This window comes from Podarcis liolepis (genome assembly GCF_965112155.1).
Source record: "Podarcis liolepis genome assembly, chromosome: 4".
Classification (NCBI taxonomy): domain Eukaryota; kingdom Metazoa; phylum Chordata; class Lepidosauria; order Squamata; family Lacertidae; genus Podarcis; species Podarcis liolepis.
In genome coordinates this window covers 80,427,369-80,448,072 of record NC_139558.1, presented here as the reverse complement: position 1 = coordinate 80,448,072, position 20,704 = coordinate 80,427,369, and the positions used below count along the sequence as shown (strand labels likewise).

Sequence of the window (20,704 nt, the reverse complement as noted above, 5' to 3'; positions counted from 1 at the left end):
TCAGAATATAGTTAACCTTTGGGTTTTTCACTTCTGAAAAATTTGCAATGCAAGTCTTGGTGCAAAGTATGTACTATAATCAGTTTTTTGTTTTGGTTTAGAAATGTATACTTTGCAACAAAATGCATTTAAAATGTGATATTTTTATTTTTTAAAGTACGCATTTAGATGTAAATGTGCAGTTTATTTTTTTAAATTGAAGATTGATGCAGAGATGAAACACAACAGACTTCTGAATGATACAGAACTGACACAGACATAAAATAAACTATTCCACCCTGAACTTTAGACATTTATAGCTGAGCACATGATTATAGTTTTGAAGTGCAACATCCTTTGAAGAACTGTGTGTCTATATGCTTGTGTAGCCAAAGACTGTCCTATTATCAGATCAGATGGAGCAGGGCAGACCATTTTGGGATTCAGGACAGCAGAGAACACAGTCTAAAAGTTTGACTTATGAGACACAGTTCACTGAGAATTTTATATAAGATGTGCAAGTTCTATAGGATAAAATGAGATCAGCTCAAGAGTACGCTGAAAACAAGTCAGCATGTGTGTAGAGCAGGGAAGGATAATAATAATTCTGATGCTTAGTGACCAGATCATTTATTTACATGGATGATCTCAGTAAGCTTAGTAACAACTCTGTCAGGTAGGTCGTTGCTATTGTCTTATTATTAAAGATACTGGTGCCAAAAGATAATGGTTTGCCAAAGCAATTAGTGCCTGCACAATTAACAGCAAAACAATTCTTGGATTGCAATCTGAACTTTCAACAGTTATAGTGGAATCCCCAGTTGGTGTTAACCATGGTTCGTGATGGTACCAATCTAATGCTAAACCATGGTCAAGTCCAACCAGAAAAAGGGAAAAGGAGAATAATGGAGACAGGATCATGTGTTCCTGGGTCTGTGTTCCAATTTCCAAACTATAGGCTACAGCTATCTCTACAGCAGGCCATAGAGACAAAAATTGAAACAATGGAGAAAAAGATAGAGGGGTAAATACGGTCAGGGTAAATTTGACAGTAGAATGAGGAAGGAAGGAGCAAGTGATTCAGCAGAGATGTCAAACACACAGGCAGCAATGCCAATCTGATGACTAGAAGAAGTGGACCAAAACTGAGACTTTAGTGTCTTGTATTAGAGAAAGAAACAAAATCAGCAGAGTAAATCGGGAGGGGGTACATCATGCATGTTTAAACCCCCCGTGGATCTGTGGTGAAATGATGCAATTAAAGTGCAATCCTAACCATTTGCATTGCAGTGTCATATAACACTGCTGCAAAGCCAAGCCTTTTCAAGCGAGGCTTTAATTATGCCTGCATGCTAATGTGCTTCACAACCTAGTCATAAGCTGTTATGGACTCCATTATGTATTTAACATAGCCATAAAGAAATAAAGCATGTCTATCTAGACATGGAAGAAGGAAAATCTAATTAGTTGAAATCCACACAAAATATTGCAGAGACTATTTTGGAGGGGGGAGGGAGGAGGTGGCCTGCACAGTCCCTTCTGATAGATGGAAAGGGAGCCTCCCATAGGCTTCCTGGTTAACATGGTTCCAGGCTGCTTCCTCAGCTCTTCATAGAGCCTTGTGCCACTACCACCTTTGCTCCCCTGAAGCCACCAGATGAGGTCTTCTAAAAGTGCCAGTAGGTCCTGACCATCAAGTGATGAGGACACTCTGATCTTTTTGGGTTTGAAACAGTGACAAGGGAAAATAATAGACTCTCATAATTGTAGGATTGGAAGGGACCCTGAGGGTTAATCTAGTCCAATGCCCTGCGATGCAAGAATATTGCCCACAGCCATTCCTGGGTGGGCTTGGACACCAACCTTCTGGTTAAGAGTCAGACACTGACCCATTGCGCCATAATTTCGCTCAGTTTGCATTTGAAGGCAAGCCTACAAAATTCACTCTTCACCAAGCTGCACGCTAACACGCAGCCATCATTGGAAACACTCACTTCTCTAAATTTTGCACTGCTACTCTCCGGTACAAAAAAATGCATATACTGCAGTAATGTCCATGAGAATGCATATATTAATGAAAACAGCATGCAAAAAGGCATCATATGAGTGAAATGTTGTACAGAAATGTGTACATCAGGTAAAATTGCATACAAAAATGTGTCTGTTTTTTTAAAAAATGCTGATGAGTTTTCACAAGAACTTAAAGGGGGAAACCCACAAACTGATATGGGAAAACAGAGGGCTGAATTTAAGATTGGCTTGTCCTGACTTAGACCACTGGTCCATTCTATTTCAATATTGTTAACACTGACTGGAAGCAGCTTTCCAGGGCTTCAGACAGGGAAAAATCTCAGTCCTACCTGGAAGTGCCAGGGATTGAATCTGGAACCTTCTTTGTTCCCCCACTCACCCATGGCCCTTCTCTCCCTCTTAGAACTTTGACCCATTACCAATTTTTAACAACTATGGTTCATTGCCGCCCCCCATATATCTAAATGTGTATTATGGTCCATCCAAAACCATCAACAATTGCATTTACAACATTCAGAAAAGTGTGAAGACTGGGAAAGGGCTGGTTCAATGGGCTGAGTCAATTTTCTCCTAGTCCCTATTAGTGAGTAATGCAAAACTTAAGTGCTTTAAGGTGTATCTGAAGAAGTGTGCATGCACACGAAAGCTCATACCAAGAACTAACTTAGTTGGTCTTTAAGGTGCTACTGGAAGGAATTTTTTTATTTTGACTATGGCAGACCAACACGGCTACCTATCTGTAACTGCTTTTGCAGTGTATGTTCACATCATTCCGTAAGCTTATGGAAGGCTGCGTTCATGGCAGTTTATTCTGTTTCCCCAACTTTCCCTAACTGTTCATTTCTGCATAATGTTTGAGCTGTCACATGACATAAAAACCACTTCTGGAAATACAGCAGACTCTAGTGCAAGTTTAGCACTCATTTCCATGTTATCTGCAAACGGATGTCTTTCTGGAAGCAAATAGCATAGAAATAGATTGGTAAACTTACAGCATATTCTGTTGCATTTCCTGAAGTAGCTTTACTACATCATGTGAAAGCTCAAATATAATGCATAAATTAAGAGTTATGGAAATATTGGGAAAACAGCATGAACTGCTGTGTGATAGCAGCTCTGCTTATGTTAATATTTTAATAACCCAGGTAGCTAGTGGAGGGGGACCTTTTTATTATCCTTTGGATCCCTGGGAAACTCAACAAACCTGCTGCACCTGGGAATGGAGAGTACAGCTGAATGGGACACAGCTGTGGGAAGCCTGAGGCAGTACCATCTGCAAAAGCAAGTCTAGAGTGAGAGACTAGGGTGAGGTCCACTGCTTCCAGTAACTCTTCTCATCCTGAGACTTTTGTGGGTGAGCTAAGAGTTTGTTTGAACCCTGGGTAAGACCTGGAGGCTGAGAGGGAGGGTGTGTCAGAAGGAAGATTCATTTATATCTATTAGTAAATTTGTCCTGGTGTGATATTTTTATATGTAACTGTATATTTTTGTAATGTTTTGCGTATGTTGTCTGTTGCTGCTTCAGTTTTCTGTACGCCTCTCCAAGATATTTTTTAATATATTAATTAAGCGGTATAGAGATTAAATAATTCATTAAATGGTCAGTATTCAAAGTGAGGCCATTGATCTATCAAACTAAGCATTATTAGATACAGAGTCGCTTGTTACCTAAAAGGTCTCCAAGCGATTTACGCTGCAACATAAATACGTAGTAAAAGGTAAAGGTAAAGGGACCCCTGACCATTAGGTCCAGTCGTGGCCGACTCTGGGGTTGCGGCACTTATCTCGCTTTATTGGCTGAGGGAGCCGGCATACAGCTTCCGGGTCATGTGGCCAGCATGACTAAGCCGCTTATGGCGAACCAGAGCAGCGCACGGAGACGCCGTTTATCTTCCCACCGGAGCGGTACCTATTTATCTATTTGCACTTCAATGTGCTTTCGAACTGCTAGGTTGGCAGGAGCAGGGACCGAGCAACGGGAGCTCACCCCGTCGTGGGGATTCGAACCGCTGACCTTCTGATCAGCAAGTCCTAGGCTCTGTGGTTTAACCCACAATGCCACCCGCATCCCAAATATGTAGTACCATGGAGAAAAAGAAAGAGTCATATTGTCTGCTCTGGGAACAGCAATGCGGGGGCTTAGAGGTTTTCACCAGCCCTGCTATCAGCAAACCTGATGATACCACGGATCGAACAGGAGAACTCTCATGCACGACATATGTTCTCTACCATGGAACGGTGGCCTCTCATATGTACTGCTGTGCTTTGTATACTTTCTCTGTTGAATTCATAGCCTCCTTTTCTGTTTTGTGTTACATTCTCAATAAACTTAGCTCTCATGCCTTACCCTGAGCCGGTTCATTGGTCCAACGAGGTCAGTAGTGCCTCAAGTGACTGGTTGTGGTTTCCCCAGGCCAGGGGAGGAGGGAGAGAGAATGCTCAGCCCTGCACAAAGGTGCCAGGGGTTCAACCTGGGACCCTCTGTGTGCGAAGGAGATGCTCCACCACTCGGCTGCAGCCCGTTCTCTTCCAGCCACTCAGCCAGCTGACGTTCTCCTGCTGCAGGCAAGGATGAAGGCAGCAGATTGGGCAGTGATGCAGGAGTAGGCTGGGCTAGGCAGGGGGACGTGTGGTGACCGCTGACTTTTTGCAGGGAGGAGCAGCTGGGTGTCTTCAGAGGATGATGAAACTGATCAAATATTCTGTTGGCTTCTCTCTATTGATCTGCCTCCTTCTGCGGAGGAGTCCAGTGGCAAAAAACCGTCCCTCCCTCTCTCCCATTTCCCTGCCAGGATTCAGATATGCTGCTCTCTGCTTTGCTCCGCCTCCTCCTGCATTCCTGAAGTTAATAAGAGGAAAACCCAGGTAGCTGGAGAGGAATCACACACACAGCGCACAAGTTGTGTCAGTTGTCAGCAATCCATCTTCTTCCTTTCCTTCTCGTCCTTTTTTTTTTTTTAAAAGACATTTCCTGCTGCTTAGGAATTAAACACCCTGACATTCTGAATGAAGCTGGCCGCTTTTCCAGCCAGCCTGCCAGAATGGGCCAGTGCTGCTGCAAGCTTTATTATTGCCTCCAGTGCCTGGACAAGACGGTACTCTGCCTCTTCCTTTTTTCCTACTTAATCCAAAGGGCTGTGACAGCTAGCCTTGTGTTCTCTCTATTCTTCCTCTAGCTAATGTTGAGAATGTTGCTTTGCAAGCTGCAGCTGACTAGGAAGGAAGGAGGGAGGGAGGGAAGGAAGGAGGGAAATGGGGAGAGGGACTGTGATGATGTCCATCTTTTTTATATAATGTGCTGACTTCTCATTCGCTAGCACCAAACAAAACCGTCAGATTCACCTAAGCCTGCAGTGCCTTGCATCATTTCACCCTGCAGTCTAAAACTGAAGCACTTAACATTTTTATGAAGCAGTAACATACTGGGGACCTACTGGATTTGGAGCTGATTTGATTTGTTGTTTCGCTTTTGTGTTCTGTTAATGTTACCTGTGGAATGCAGACTGGATTGTAGCTTGCATTTTGAGATGTGTGTTTTGCTTGCATGGCAAATATCTGTCTTCTCTTGGCAGCCTCTGCTTTTCATTTGTTAAATTTTATTTTGTGTGCTGTGCTCTTCTGTGTCAGGGGAATGTGGGGTGGAATTGAATTTTTGTGTGTTGAATTGAAATGTGTCATGGATTGTCACTACAGAGTTCACAACAGTATCTACAGGTAGCTGAATGAATCTGAGTTATTTCTAACACACAGCTTGTCATTCTTTACCACTGCGAGCGTTAATTTGGCATTGTGAGCTCACAGATGGAACCAGGTGGAAAATGTGACCAGCTTTTGATTTGCTTAATAGGAAAGACATTGGCAGAAATACTTGGCTTGGTAGATTTTTGTTTGAGGCTGGGATGATCTTGCTAATCCACTGAAAAACAAACTGAAGCTTCCTCTTCTTGATCTGATTATTGGGTTAAAGTATAGCTTGCGGTGTGTCGCCATCCATGTGAAGGAAAATGTATGGCTTAATAAAGAACTCGGCAAACTGTGCACTCTTGGGGAAACGGTGGTGATAAGTTGGGCTTATAGACTTCAGTCTAAAAAGAACAGTGGGGGCAGGGAAGAAAGTGGCTATCTACTGCAGGGGCAGATTTTAAGATGTTTTATGGGAAAGACAGATGGCAGATCATTTTTAATCCCAGATGTAATAAAATGTGGCTATTGCCTTCCTGGAGAATCAGATGAAATATTTATTAAAGGAGCTATGTGACTTCCCCCAGTATGCTAAGAAAAGGAAGCCTTTGCTCCGGAGGCATTCCAAATAGTGCAGCCATGACTAAGCAGCACATCCCCTCCCAAACCTGATTAGATTTTGTCAGAGAGGGAGAGAGAATGCTTGAGCCAAAACAGAGTCTGCTGTACTTGGAACAAGGAGACCTGGGTTCAGCCATGAACTCTCTGGGAGGCCTCGTCGTTTGTAATGTGTGCATATTAATGACCATAGGGATATTGTGGGGCTGAAAGAGATAATTACTGTAAACCACTGCAAAGTGCTTGTGGAATAATTAACAGTAATAAATGCAGAGAGTTCAGAATTGGAGAGGCATGCTTGATACATGTTTGTCATTTGGAGCATAGAACATCACAGGGTAACATCAGACAGGTTCAGATGACCAGAAGTGGGGTTCAAAGCCATTGAGACCACTTCCTCTTGCAATTATAGCACTGTTTGGTGGCGCTGTGGGTTAAACCACAGAGCCTATGACTTGCCGATCAGAAGGTTGGCAGTTCGAATCCCCGTGATGGAAGTGCAGGACAGGAAGTTGCTCGGTCCCTGCTCCTGCCAACCTAGCAGTTCGAAAGCATGTCAAAGTGCAAGTAGATAAATAGGTACCGCTCCAGCGGGAAGGTAAACGATGTTTCCATGCACTGCTCTGGTTCGCCAGAAGTGGCTTAGTCATGCTGGCCACATGACACGGAAGCTGTACGCTGGCTCCCTTGGCCAATAAAGCGAGATGAGCGCCCCAACCCCAGAGTCGGCCACGACTGGACCTAATGGCCAGGGGTCCCTTTATCTTTACCTTTACTATGAGGAGCTTTCAAGGAGCTTCCACACACTAGCTCTCCATCATCTGAATCCACCATTAGTAGGGTCCTGATGGAGGTAAAATGTCCTTTGTTACAATCTCATCCTAGGGCCCTTATGCCAGAGTCATTGGCATTGTCCTGCTGGATCAGACAGTTTTTAGCCTTCTTTTTTGATGCCTCTGAAGCAAGGCGCAAAGAGATGGCCGCTCCCAACAGTTTATACCCACTTGGAAACTTACTGCCCCTGTTCATGGAGGCTGCATTTAGCAAGTAGCAACCAATGATTTGTCTAGTCCTTTTACAAACCAGTTAATTTTATCACAGTCACTGCTGCTTATGATACTAGACTACCATGACTGAAAGTGTGATTGGAAAGAGAACATCCAGCATCCTCAAGCCGGGACCATTGCTGCTGCCAACCCTGCTTCCCCACAACAGACAGCTGGGTAATTGATAGGGCCGGCCTTATCATGCCACAGAAGGAGGCAAGTGCCTCAGGTGGCAGATACAGAAAGGTGAGCAGGCAGAGCCATGCTTCCTGTCCTGCACTTCCTAAGCTAACCTGCTGCTCTCAGGTGAGGTAGAGGATGCTGAAGTAAGACCCACTTGGCAATATGGTCTGTTAGAATTGGGGGACCAACATCTTGTCCATTGTCCTAGGCAGCAAAATGTATTGAGCTGACCATAGTACTATCTCATTATTGTGGGTAATTACAGCCCTCCAGGAGATGGGAATACCCATTGCTAAATTTAAGACAGCCTTCTAGAACTTGGACTACAAGTCCCATGACATTGGCTCTGTTGGCTGAAGCTGATGGGACTTGTAATCTAACAATGTATTAAAGTCATCACATTGAATTAGGAATTTCTAAGGTCAAGACACGGTTGACACTGTGGGTTAAACCACAGAGCCTAGGGCTTACTGATCAGAAGGTCGGCAGTTTGAATCCCTGCAACAGGGTGAGCTCCCGTTGCTCGGTCCCTGCTCCTGCCAACCTAGCAGTTCGAAAGCAGGTCAAAGTGCAAGTAGATAAATAGGTACTGCTCCGGCGGGAAGGTAAATGGCGTTTCCGTGCGCTGCTCTGGTTCTCCAGAAGCGGCTTAGTCATGCTGGCCACATGACCCGGAAGCTGTACGCCGGCTCTCTCGGCCAGTAAAGCAAGATGAGCGCCGCAACCCCAGAGTCATCCGTGACTGGACCTAACGGTCAGGGGTCCCTTTACCTTTACCTTTTTAAGGTCAAGACTAGCACTTAGAAATCTCACATTTTATGGCTCTTTGGCCAACCTGACTGTGAGCATAAAAATTAAAAGATTTTAAAAACAGCCAATCTGTATTGTATGGTTCAGAGCATATTGTTTGAATCAAGACATTTTGGGGTTGTGAAGGCTCGGAACAAAAGTGGTTTCTTTGTTTGCCAATACATTTTAATGAAAGCTTATTATATATGACAACTGTAAATTTAACAGTCTCAGGCCTTTTTGTTTGAGACTTTTATAATATCATGTGTGAGGTCCAAGGTATATTAACATTGCATTCATGGGAGGAAATATTCAAGGGCATTTGCTCATTTTCCAATGAAAGTAACATCTCTGATTTGTGGGTTTTATTTACTGAGACAGAAATCCACAAACAACGCCATGATGATGGAGAAGGCTTTTTCATTTCATATCAGCACAACATTTGCCTTTGCATCACGTATATCTACAGCCCACACTTATAAGATAATGGAACATGTCAGGGAATTGTAATATGCTTCACCTCTAAGGTATCCTGAGGTTTGATATGAAGATTAGCTGACACCGAACCTATCCACTTTTTCAGAGAAAGCAAGGTCAGGCATCTAATCCTATTAATCATCAGCTCTTTGTCAAAAAGCATTATGAAGAGTTGGAAAACAAATATTTGTGGCAAAGGGGGGGGGGAGCCTACCAATAATTGTGAAGGACATTTCCAGAATGGTTAGCACTGTGTTTTGGGTACAGATAGACCCTAGGTTCCCATCTCTGCTTCTGGTTTGTTATTCAGATGGGCATATTCCATATTCCAGCTTGGCCACTTTCTGAGAGGGGCAGTTACCAAGATAATTTATTTCTGTAGATCATACTTACCTGGATGCAGTTGTACTTCACAAATGTTCATTCTTGCTTCTGACCTTTTACTGCAGTCTGAACTGCTCTGGGAAGCCGAGCATGTCTTGTGTCTTTCCCCCTTTTCCACCAAACGTCCTTTGGCCTTTTTCAGATAAGCAAAGGAAATGGCCTCAAGCGTATTGTTTATCAAGAGGAAATAGAGATGGAGAATTGGGAGTAACTATATTTTCAGGGTTTTATTAATATTATCACAGAATTCTTAAAGAACAGTGAGGTGTGGGCTGTTGGGTGGCCAAGCCATGTGTAGTGGGAATGCATTAGGGAATGCACCCTAAATAGAGCCAAGGTTAAAAACCGTCCTTCGAGTCCTTGTTCAGTATGCAGACACTTAGCAAGAAATGATTGACTCTTTTTGCCTTCACCAGCTTGGTGCAGTCCAGATGTTTTAGACTACAACTCCGATCAGCACCAGCCAGCATGTCCCTAGTCCAAAACATCTGGAAGCCACCAGGTTGGCAAATGGCGATTTAGGTAACCAGGTTTTAACCATAGGGCCTGAGTAAGGTATAATAAAGTTTTGACATGAATGTTTTCATAACTGAATGAATAACAGTAGTGTGGTTGTTCCTGGGATACACAGGAGCCTGATAAAGTGAGTGAAACTAACAGCAGTCTGAGATTCTTTGCCTTTGTCAAGGTAGCATTGCTTATTCAAGATAACATCAGTGAGTCAGCAATCCCAGGTAAACAGGTTCTGGAACACAAGGCTGAACTAAGATAACTGTGAATTTCTTTTTTTAACAGATTTTATTGGATTTTTACAGTTTTATATTCAATCAAACAACACAATATAACATTTGTCATATAAAAGAAAACTCCCCCTCCCCATGACTTCCCTCAACTTCCCCTTCTGGTTCTTTAAATATTTACTACTTCTACTTAATTATTATCTTATTTTTATAATCTTATACTTTAATACTCTTATTTTCTTACCAGTTTTATACCACTAAACTGTACTGTTATGCTGTTCTCATAGCTTATCTCATAGCTTATCATAGCTTATCACTTTGTATTGGCGAAAGCTGTTTTCTGAATTTTGGGTCTTCCAGAATGGCTGTTGCCAGTTTAATGAGCTTCAAACTAAACATGGTTTTTAGTGCCTTTGCCACCCCAGTCAGCATTTTCCTTTTTCACTTAAGGCAGCTCACAGACTCCAATGTGATGTTGGTGCAAGGAAGACCATCTTAACTTTTTCTCCTCCGCCGCCGCCTCCCTCCACCCACCCAAACTGCTTCTGAATTCCCTTTATACAGTCTATTCAGAAAGACCCTAAGACTGCAATCCTAAGCACTCTTAATTGGGAGCAAGCCCACTGAACACAGCGAGTCTTACTTCTGAGTAAACGCTTCTCATAAATTACATGTTCATTAACTAAATACTGTCACTGACAGAGTTATTAGGCTTTCATTCCTCCTTAAGAACTTGGCCGTTGAGTCATTCCTATAGTTCATATTTGGCAATATGCTGCCACTCTTTGACTAATGGATGCAGAGTCATCACCATCCACCATCATTTCCCAGATATCAGCATCTAGCACAGTACTTCTAAATCCTTTCCATGACCGGACCCCACATTTTCCAATAGGATGTGACATAACATCTAAATTTCCAAATATTCCAACATCCTCTCTTTATGCATTGCCAACTCATTGACTGATTCTTTTTCACTGCTTTTTTTATTGTGCTTCTTCTAGTCGCAACTTGAAAAGGCATTGCTGCTTTCTTACCCACAGATGTCTTTAAAGCTTCCTGATCTTCTTTTTCTTCTAATCAGTGGTGACCTCGCCCAGCTCTTTCTTCCATCCTTCACAAGACAAGGAATAGCAGTGCAATATACAAAAGTGGGTCTATGTTCTTTTGTGGTGATGCTCCTGGTATCTATTATACTAAATCACACTCTGGTGGGTTCTCTTTCAGCATCTTCTGGTGATTCATATCTCTCTTGTGAAACATCTCCCACTAAAATCATTACGTTCTAACAAGCATGTTTCAGTATGGTCGAGACAAATGTGTTTTATGTGTCTAATCTCTTCCGTCATTTGAAGTTCTCTGTTCTGAAATATATAAATAGTGAAAAGAACAAACAGATAAAATTTTGAGTGTGTGTATTATTTTATGGATGCCTAGTTGTACTACTATGCAGTGTGCATTGCAAGTCATTTATGTGTGCTATGGACATAATCAACATGCAAACAAATGATGTTTTATATATGCTGAATATTGTATTTTGTGGAGTAGAGCACAATCAAATGAGTTGATGGACTCAGGCACAATAAAATGAGCTGCTGGCTCCAGTTTTCCTATTTTGGAAATGCTCCAGTTTGAGGATTAGATGATAACACCAGTCTCTTCTAGCCTATACATCTTTCAGTTACAGAAATGCCATTTAAGTCAGGCATAATGCTTCGATCTGCAGAAAAATGGAATTGATGTTTGCTCTGATTCAGCTTTAAAGAGCGGGTTTTTGCAGGGAAAGCTCCAGGCAAAACAAACAAACAAACAAATGCTCAGACACAGAGCATTCAGGTGTGGCCCTCTGCCCAGAAAGACTCGGGCAAAATCCATACTTACGGCTGCAGTTCTAAACTCATTCACTAGGGACACAGTTGACATTCTCCCAAGTAAACATTCATAGGATGGTGTTACATGGAAGCCATGACAAATGAGCCTTTGAGCACACTGTCCAAAAGAAAACTTTGTTAGTGTAATATTACAGTTCAAAATTATGGTTGTGCGTATGCTGTTTTTTAAAGCACCTTCAGTAACCGTTGACAATAGAATTGAGCAGTTTTGAGGTTTTGTAAATAAAGGTGTGCAAACTCTTAGGTGGGAACTTTGTTCATTCTTGCTCTGCTCTTTGTTTTAACAGAACGAAAGCGCCCTTGTGAAGGAAAAAGAGCTCTCAGCGGAGCTTGCAAACATCAAAGATGAAGTTGGTAAGTAGGACATTAAATAAGCAGTCTTTAAAATGTCCTTTTCTGCTTACAGATGTTTGGTAAAATGGTTTATTTCTTCTTCCTGTCATGCTAGGCAATCTCTGTGGATCTAATAAGGCATCGCCTTAAGCTCATCACAGGTTTTTATGGCTTGTCGGGGGAACAATAATTTCACCTCTTTGTTGTTGCAGAGACAGGTTCATAACTATACACAGTGGAACTCATCATCCATTATCTTTACTATTTGCAGATGGCAACCTGTAAATCTACATTGCCTGCTTTTGAATTTCATTCTGTGCCTGCCATAGAGACTGGGTATGAAGCTCAGGTCACCCTTAGATTGATAAGTTACAAGAGTCACAAATGGCGTAGTTACTTACAAGCTTCGTTACCTAGGAATTTGGAACGTGTCAGGCCCAGAAACACTACCCAGCATGGTCAGGCAATAGCTCATATAACCCGCCCTAGGACCTTATGGTAAAGCAGGGCTGACCCAGCCATTAGGCAGAATGAAGCCACTGCCTCAGGTGGCGGAAACCCCTGCGGTGGCACCCTCAGCCTCCACCACTAGCGGAGAAGTGACGCTGGCAACAATTAGATGTCCTGGAATCTTGTAAGATCTTTGAGTGTGAGAGATACTGCTTCTCTGCCAGCAATGGAGGCAGGCAGGACAGGCAGCAGTGGTGAAATGGGATACACTGGCCCGGGGTGAAAGGCAGATAGTTAATTTAAAAAATCATCATCAACTACATTATATACAGAGTAGGCCCATTGAAGTTAATGGGCATAAGTTAGTCATGGTCATTCATTTAAGTGGATTTACTCCGAGTAAAGTTAGTTGACTGCAACCTAATATTTTTACATATTTTTACACTCAGCCTAATGATAGAACTGGCCCATAACAATCCCACTTACAGAGTCAAACGAATGAGTGAAGCTTCACTTGGGCTGATAAACTGTGGAAGAATCACTGTGGTTGCTCCTTTTGAGGAGAAAGGGCTTGGATGCAGAAGCCCACCTGCCATTTGGGCTTCTCCATTGCCTCTCTTCCATTCAATGGGGACAGAAGTGACATTCCACTGATGGCATTTTCTTTTCCTCCCATTATAAACAGAAATGCACTTTGATTGGCCTTCACCCGTAGGTCGGACGCAAAGGGAAATAGCATCAGCTTAGTGCTGGGAAAACATTGTGACAGCAAGTGCTGCGATTTAACCTGCAGCCGCTTCTCAGTCCAGTAAATGTCATTTCCTATGAAAATCACACCCAGCCTGTAAGCCAAAAGTGAAACTTCCATCAAAATAAAAGAATATCTTGGCACTCTCTGGATAGCTGCGCTGGTCACTTGTGGGGTTTCCTGTAGCTGTTGAGCTTTTCATGGGCGCTTTTGGAGTCATGCACTTGTTCTTGGCTGAGATTTTTAATTCTCTCCACTTCATTAAGCTCTTGAGCAGGGTTGTATTAAACAGTCTGGCATTGGCAGCTAGCAAATATTTAAATTGCGGAGTCAACTGCTAGGCTGGTGGCTGTAGTTACCTTTCCATTCTATGAAGTAGCAATGAAGCATCTCGTTCAATAATGAAAGGCACACCAAACATGTAACATAATCCAGGGGGTTGTTTGCATACTTAATTTCATGTTTATAACCATTTGCATATTATTTTCTTGAACATGACAGATGCAGAACTACAGATGGTAGGCATACTGCACTTATTTGGTGACCTTAAATGTGAAAACTATGAGCTGGCTCTTGGGTAATCACGATGCGCAGATATTTAAATGATAGAAGTTGGAAGGGATTCATTTCTACATGAGTCTTTGTTTCCTTCTTTTAACATGTCCAGCTTTATGTCTGCATTCATGGAGGCTGGATACCCACTTTGTCCTTTCAGTTAAATGTAGTGTCCTAGAAGTATCTTGCGTGTCTTAGAAGCAACAAATTCTGGTTTGTGTGCAGATCTCCCATGCTAGATTGGATGGTCTCTGTAATTTTGGAATGAATGCCAGGCCTCTGTGCATGGCAAAAAAAATTGCTCAGCTTTCTGTTCAACTGTTCCCTTGCATTATTATTTTTTAAGTGAGACATGCAACAACATTTTGAAGGATGAAGTGTTCCTGTTCAGAGTTCCTGTTCAGAGTTCCAACCATACCATTTCCCAAGATGCTCCATTCCATTTCCTTTCTTCCATTTTTCATTCTCCCTAGAAAGTCAACAATCCATGGCCATGCTCATTCCTCATTGGGTTGTTTTGAAGCTCCTCCTCATTCATCTTTTTAAAAAGACAGAGTTTTGCAAACTTTGAGGTTTTCCTGAGTCAGTCGATACCTCCCTCTTGTATGGTCCAATTTTGGCTCCACTAAAATCCTTATTCATGCATAGGATGACTTACGGTTTGCACATGAGAAATGCTTTTGCAGAAACTGCCCCCCCCAAAAAAATCTTATATATGTGCAATATAGTAGTATCTATTCTTTCTGTAAAGTCTATGTGTGTTGGTCATTGGTTTGCATACTTCAGTGAGTATCTTTGGATTATCACATCCTACCATGTGCCAGTCTCATTAAAATGATAGTTGAAAGACAGGTTCATTACAGGATCAATTTAAAGCTTGAGTAGGTTTCAATTATGATGAATCCCCAGTTCTGAGTTTGAGCTGGGTTTTGCTTGGATTCGGATAGTTCTGTGCCACAATGGAAGGCAATATAGTAGGTAGCACTAAGTGGTCATGCAGCAAAATTACAAAATAATTCAAAATGAGTATGGAAACTGAAAACAAATGTTAAAAATTCAAACTTGAGAAAATGACCAGGCAGAGCAGATACTGTTAGTTCTTGTTGATGGGCAAGATTTGTGTGGTATAATGCTTAGAGTGTCTGACTAAGAATGAAGGAACCCAGATTCAAATCCCCACTCAACCATGAAGCTCATTAGGCAAGCCACTGGCCTGGTTAAAACAGAACACGAAACCATGGTTTAGCATTGCATGTACAAGATGTGGTGATCTTGAGATTCATGTGCTTTCCATTCCTCCTCTGCCACATATTGTTCACTAGGGTCATTTGTTTGTTTGTTTGTTTGTTTGTTTGTTTGTTTGTTAGATTTATAAACTACCCTTCCTCCCAAAGGAGCCATGGGTGTTTTACACACATAAAACAAAACATCTAGAACATATTGTGCATGAACAGGCTCTGTGAGAGGAATACAGTGGTACTTCGGGTTACATGCGCTTCAGGTTACATACTCCGCTAACCCAGAAATATTACCTTGGGTTAAGAACTTTGCTTCAGGATAAGAACAGAAATCGTGCTCTGGCGGCGCGGCGGCAGCGGGAGGCCCCCTTAGCTAAAGTGGTGCTTCAGGTTAAGAACAGTTTCAGGTTAAGAATGGACCTCCGGAACGAATTAAGTACTTAACCCGAGGTACCACTGTATTGGACTCCTAACAATTCTCAGCATTCTTAACAAACTACAGCTCCCAGGATTCTCTGGGGGAAGCCATGACTGTTATAGTGGTATAAGAGTGCTTTAAATGTATGGTGTGGATCAGTGCTTTTCTTCTAGAAAGAAAGGTCTTGGTACTCACCATGAACCTCTTACAGTAAGTGCCATATTTTTAACCAGTGCTTTTGTACACCCAGGGGGGGAAAGCACTGGTGTGGATGTGACCTAACATAGCTGTCAATGTTTCCCTTTTTTTAAAGGGAAATTCCCTTATTCTGAATAGGATTCCTCGCAAGAAAAAGGGAAAGTTGACAGCTATGCCTAGCAAGACAGTGCTAGACCAGATGACATGATAGCAACATTCATTCTGTTCGCTTAGACCTGGCCAATGACAGCACAGTTCGAAAGAAGGAGTCCAAATTGCTGTCGTGGTGGGTCGCTTCTAGGTTCAGCAGCAGCAATTCCAGGAGTCACTATTTTAATTTCCCACAATGCCCCAGAGTGACATTATGTCAGGGGCATTGTGGGAAATTTCAGTGGCAGCTCCCAGAAGTAGTAACTGTTTAAAACAAGGGTCCAGGCATCAGAGGTGAGCCTCGCTGGGCCCAGCAGCTATGTCTGAGCAGGTCACAGATTGAGCAGGCCCATAGGTTAGCTGGTCAACATTTACCCTGCCAGGGGGTGAGGTATTGAATTCTGTTTAAATTTCAGTACAGTCGTACCTTGGTTTTCGAACACCTTGTGAGTCGAACGTTTTGACTCCTGAATGCCGCAAACCTGGAAGTGAGTGTTCCGGTTTGCGAACTATTTTTGGAACCCGAACGTCCGATGGGGCTTCTGCACTTTGGTTTTTGAACATTTTGGAAGTCAAATGGACTTCCGGAACGGATTCCGTTCGACTTCCAAGGTACGACTGTAGTTTCTACTAAATTTGCATCTCTGCATATAAATTAGCATATGTCATTTGGATGCAACTCTCCTTTTTTGATGATGCATTTCCCCTTTTTGATCAATATGTAGGTGGTTGCCCTACTAGGATGCACCATCTTGACATTGAGCCTGCAAAAAGTTTGAGAGAGCAAACAGAACACAAGTGAACCAAATGCACTTAGCAGGAGAGTCACTGAGCTGTGATGCTTTACAAAAGAATTCAAAAGGTGCAGAGGGGAACCTCTGTCTCCCCGCTTGACATCACAGCACAATTCAGTAGCCATGAGAATGACAGACCCAAATTGAAAAGGATGCCAAACAAGTGCAGCCAATCTTCATATCCCCATTCCAAGGAAAGTGGTTGTTAGGCTGTGAACAGTTAGATGAAATGCTTTTTTGGACTTTTTTTTTAAAATGAGGTGTTAGCACTCACACGTCAAGCACAAAATGGCTGCTGTGGACAGCAGAAAAAGGAAGTGCCAGCAGTCCATACTGCGACCAAAAAAGCCCTGGTGATATATGTGTGTGTGTGTGTGTGTGTGTATAGTTACATGCCACCCCAAACCGTGTGTGTGTGTGTGTGTGTGTGTGTGTGTGTGTGTAGTTACATGCCACCCCAAACCATGAGCGGTGTGATATTCCGGGGCCCAGGCACTTACCCAGGGTTTATGCTTCCTTTGGAAATGAAGCACAATGGAGGTTGTGGTGTCTTTATGATATATGCTTTATTTACACATATTTGCAACCCAAGCCTACGACTGAGGAGCTCAAAGCATTGCACTCCCAGAGGGTCCTGTTTCTCCCATTACTGCAGGCTCTGATTCAAACTGTCAGCCCACATTGCCCTCTGACTTCCCCTCTCCAGCTTGTCGCGCTTAACAGACTGACACCTTTTCCCTTCAATCACACCACAGCAAACTGAAATCCTAAACCAACTGCTCTCCTTTTGTACAATATCTCAGGGCTCAAGGATGGGCTTCCCCCGTTTGCTGGCGGGCATAGAGTCTTTGATTTGCTAATAGCCCGTCTCCCTGTCTTTGTCCCCTACTAATCTTCTCCTGGGCAATTTCTTAGGCACAGAAAAAGTGGCTTGGCCTGTATTTTGACACTTTGCTAAATCCAGCCTCTGGCAACCCATCTTAATACTCCAAGGATTGATTAAACTCTGACACCCATTAGACCCAGGAATTTAGGGGGACCAAGAAACACACAAATGCATAACAATAGATAAAGATCCTCAGAATGCTGAATTCTGCACTGTACAAAAATTTATACTTTTTAAGAACATGCTAAACCCTACCTGTGCAACTCTCTTAGGTTTTCACCCTAGTTACCATCCCTGGATGATAGGAGAGATCTTTCTGCAATGATTCACATGCTTCCTGACAGCATTCCCCATTGTTCTGCTGTGCTGTAGTCTCTCCTCCTCCTCTCTCCTTCCCTTTACAAGATAAAGAGGGACTGGAGCATTCCTATAGAATTGAAACGCAGCTGTTTCCTATCTCTCATATTTTCCCTATCTTTAAATTTCCTGTTGATGTTTCAACCTGAGAGATCAGGGTGGTTGTTGTTTTTTTTTAAAGGTAGGAATCTAAGGCTCCATCCAGCTAAGTGGCATATCTCAGTAGTAGTAACCCTACAGTTCAAAACACCTAGTTAATTCAACAAAATGCATGGGGGTTTGCTGATGCAATGGACTTCTGTGCATGCAACAGAGCTTCCTCTTCCTCTCCTGTCCCCTTCAGCCCTCCATGCACCCTCAGAATCCACCCCAGAGCAGATTTGGAGGGAATGTGCGGGAGGAGAGAAAACAAAATATAACTAAAGATTGAACTTCTGCCTTTGAAAATCCCTGATGAAAGACCCGAGACATCCAAAACTCATTGGGTATTAAACCCCCCATACCTCTTTGCTTCCTGCACTGCTCACTGCCCCCCTGGTGTTATGTACTGATTGAAACAGGATCCAAAAGGCAGCAATCTGATTGGTCCTAGAACAATAGGATTCAGAATGCAGCAGTCTGATTGGTCCTAGAACAATAGGGTCCAGAATGCAGCAGTCTGATTGGTCCACAGGAGCCACCCAATCCAGCTCCAGGTGGAAGTGAATCCGCAACCTGACTGGCTTACAGGTGAATCGAATCCCGGAATTAGCCAATCACGTGGGGCCCATTGTGTAAATAATGTATATAAAGCAGACATTCTGGGGGCACTTCCATTCCTCCTCACCACTATGAGCTGAATAAAGAGCATGAAATCCACTCTCGACTCCGAGTATATTTCACACACACCCCCACTTGCATTTGCCTCAGTTTCTCTTTTTGCTGCATTAAGTGAAAGTATGGTCATCTTTTCAAAATGTAATAACTTTTGTTTGCGTTTGCATGTAGCTGTTGATTCTTTTTCCTTATACAGCTGTTTTACTAAAACTTTTCACTGCACAAAGGTGCTTTATAATTCCTACCACATTTAGCTATCCCCACATACCTGTGTACTAACCTGAATGTTGCTCAAGGCAACCCATTGAGCTTCATGGCCAACATGCAGTGCTCCCTTTCTCCTCAAAATCCCATCTCTCAGCAAGGGTTATCGTCCAGGAGGGTCCTGGAATTCAGTGTGGGCCCTTCCTTGCCATCCCAGGGCAGCTGGCAAAATCAGGGCATTTATTAACCCTCATTCTCCACCATACGTAGCCCATGGGCTGGGTTCAGTGTTGTGGGTCCGAAATTCTTCAGGCCAAGCAGAATTTCTGTAGTGGAGATGCAGGAAGTTGGATCTGCTCTAGCTTCTCTGTCACATCTCAACGAATGGTTCTTCTCTCTGCAGCCCTCAATGCAGCAAGATATGAGAAATTACAAAAAGAGAAGGAGGAGCTGGAAAAGAAGTTTGAGGGCAAGTTGAGGACGCTCGGTTGGGAGCAGCAGGAGGAGCTCCGTGCGCTCGAAGAGCGGCTGCAGTTACAGTACAGTGCCGAAATAGAGCAATTGCAAGAGGATCACAAGGCGCAACTCATCAGGATCAAGAGCCAGCACCAAGAGCAGGTCAGTCACGCTCTGGGAGTTGTATGTCCTCTTGGCAATGACTGTGACTACAGGTGTGTGATAAAGTCAAATCTATGCACGTCCCTGATTTGATTGTTGGTTTCCCTTAGAGTAGCTTCCCTTCCTCCTGCCATCAGCCTCCATCACATACACCAGGAATGGGGAATCTTTTTCTGCTGGAGGGCCAAATTCCCTTCTCTGCAGACTTCTGAGGGCCACATTCCAGTGGTGGGTGGGGCACTGAATAGCACTGGGGAAATCTGCATTTGAATCTTGACATTTATTGAGAACTGTTTTGAGCAAGGTCCACCATGGGAAAGTGGCATATAAACTAGGGATGGGGAATGTGTTCTCCTCCAGATGTTGTTGTGGTTCTGGGGCTGATGAGAGCATGGCCAGTGGTCAGGGAAGGTGAAAGTTGTAGTCCAACAACATCTGGAGATGTTCCCCATCTCTGATTCCCCATCTCTGAACTAAACTCTGGTGCCCCTGAGATGCTTCCACACTGGGGCTAGGCAGGAGCTCTCCCCCAGTGTTGCTCCCCAGAATCTTGTATTCATTCACGGTCACAATGTCTCTGAAACTAGAGATCGCATATAGATATCATGGCTCATAGACCTTGGTAGCCTTGCCCTCCATGAATTTTTCTAACCTCCTTTTGGAGCCATCTACGCTAGCTTTATCTGTACGGCTTTGCTCTTTGAACAGGTGGAAGACATTACAACAACTCAGGAAGCAGCGGTGATGGAGATGGAAAACAGTCAAGCAGTTGCTATTGCAGTGCTTCAGGATGAATATGAGCGCAAAGTTCAAGGTAATACTCTGTTCTCCTGGACTTAGAGATATGAACTTGTGAAGAAGTCTGCTAAGCAAAGCAGGATACAGATAATCGTATGTTCTTAAGGACCATGTTAATACTGTACGCATTCCTTCAACAGTTGAGTCCTTGCTCCACGTGCCATCACTGAATGGAGTTTGCCAGGTGTCCAGTAGGAGCAGGGCCTTCTCAGTAGCAGCACCCTGACTCTATGAAATGACCTCTCCAAGGAGGTCAACCCCCCCCCCATATATTGTCCAATGTCAGGTTATAACTTGGCTTTTATCTGATCCTATGTTTTG

At 43.2% G+C, this 20,704-nt stretch overlaps 1 protein-coding gene across 3 annotated transcripts in view; it reads left to right on the top strand.

Moving 5' to 3' along the window:
- The window catches only part of MTUS2 (microtubule associated scaffold protein 2), a 300,965-nt gene that overhangs the window by 267,871 nt on the left and 12,390 nt on the right, over positions 1-20,704 (top strand). For all 3 annotated transcript variants that reach the window (XM_083498852.1, XM_083498853.1, XM_083498851.1), the window contains 3 exons: positions 12,108-12,174; positions 19,371-19,585; positions 20,294-20,399. In XM_083498852.1, the coding sequence (XP_083354978.1) occupies positions 12,108-12,174; positions 19,371-19,585; positions 20,294-20,399 (388 nt within the window). The remainder of the gene's footprint in view (positions 1-12,107; positions 12,175-19,370; positions 19,586-20,293; positions 20,400-20,704) is intronic.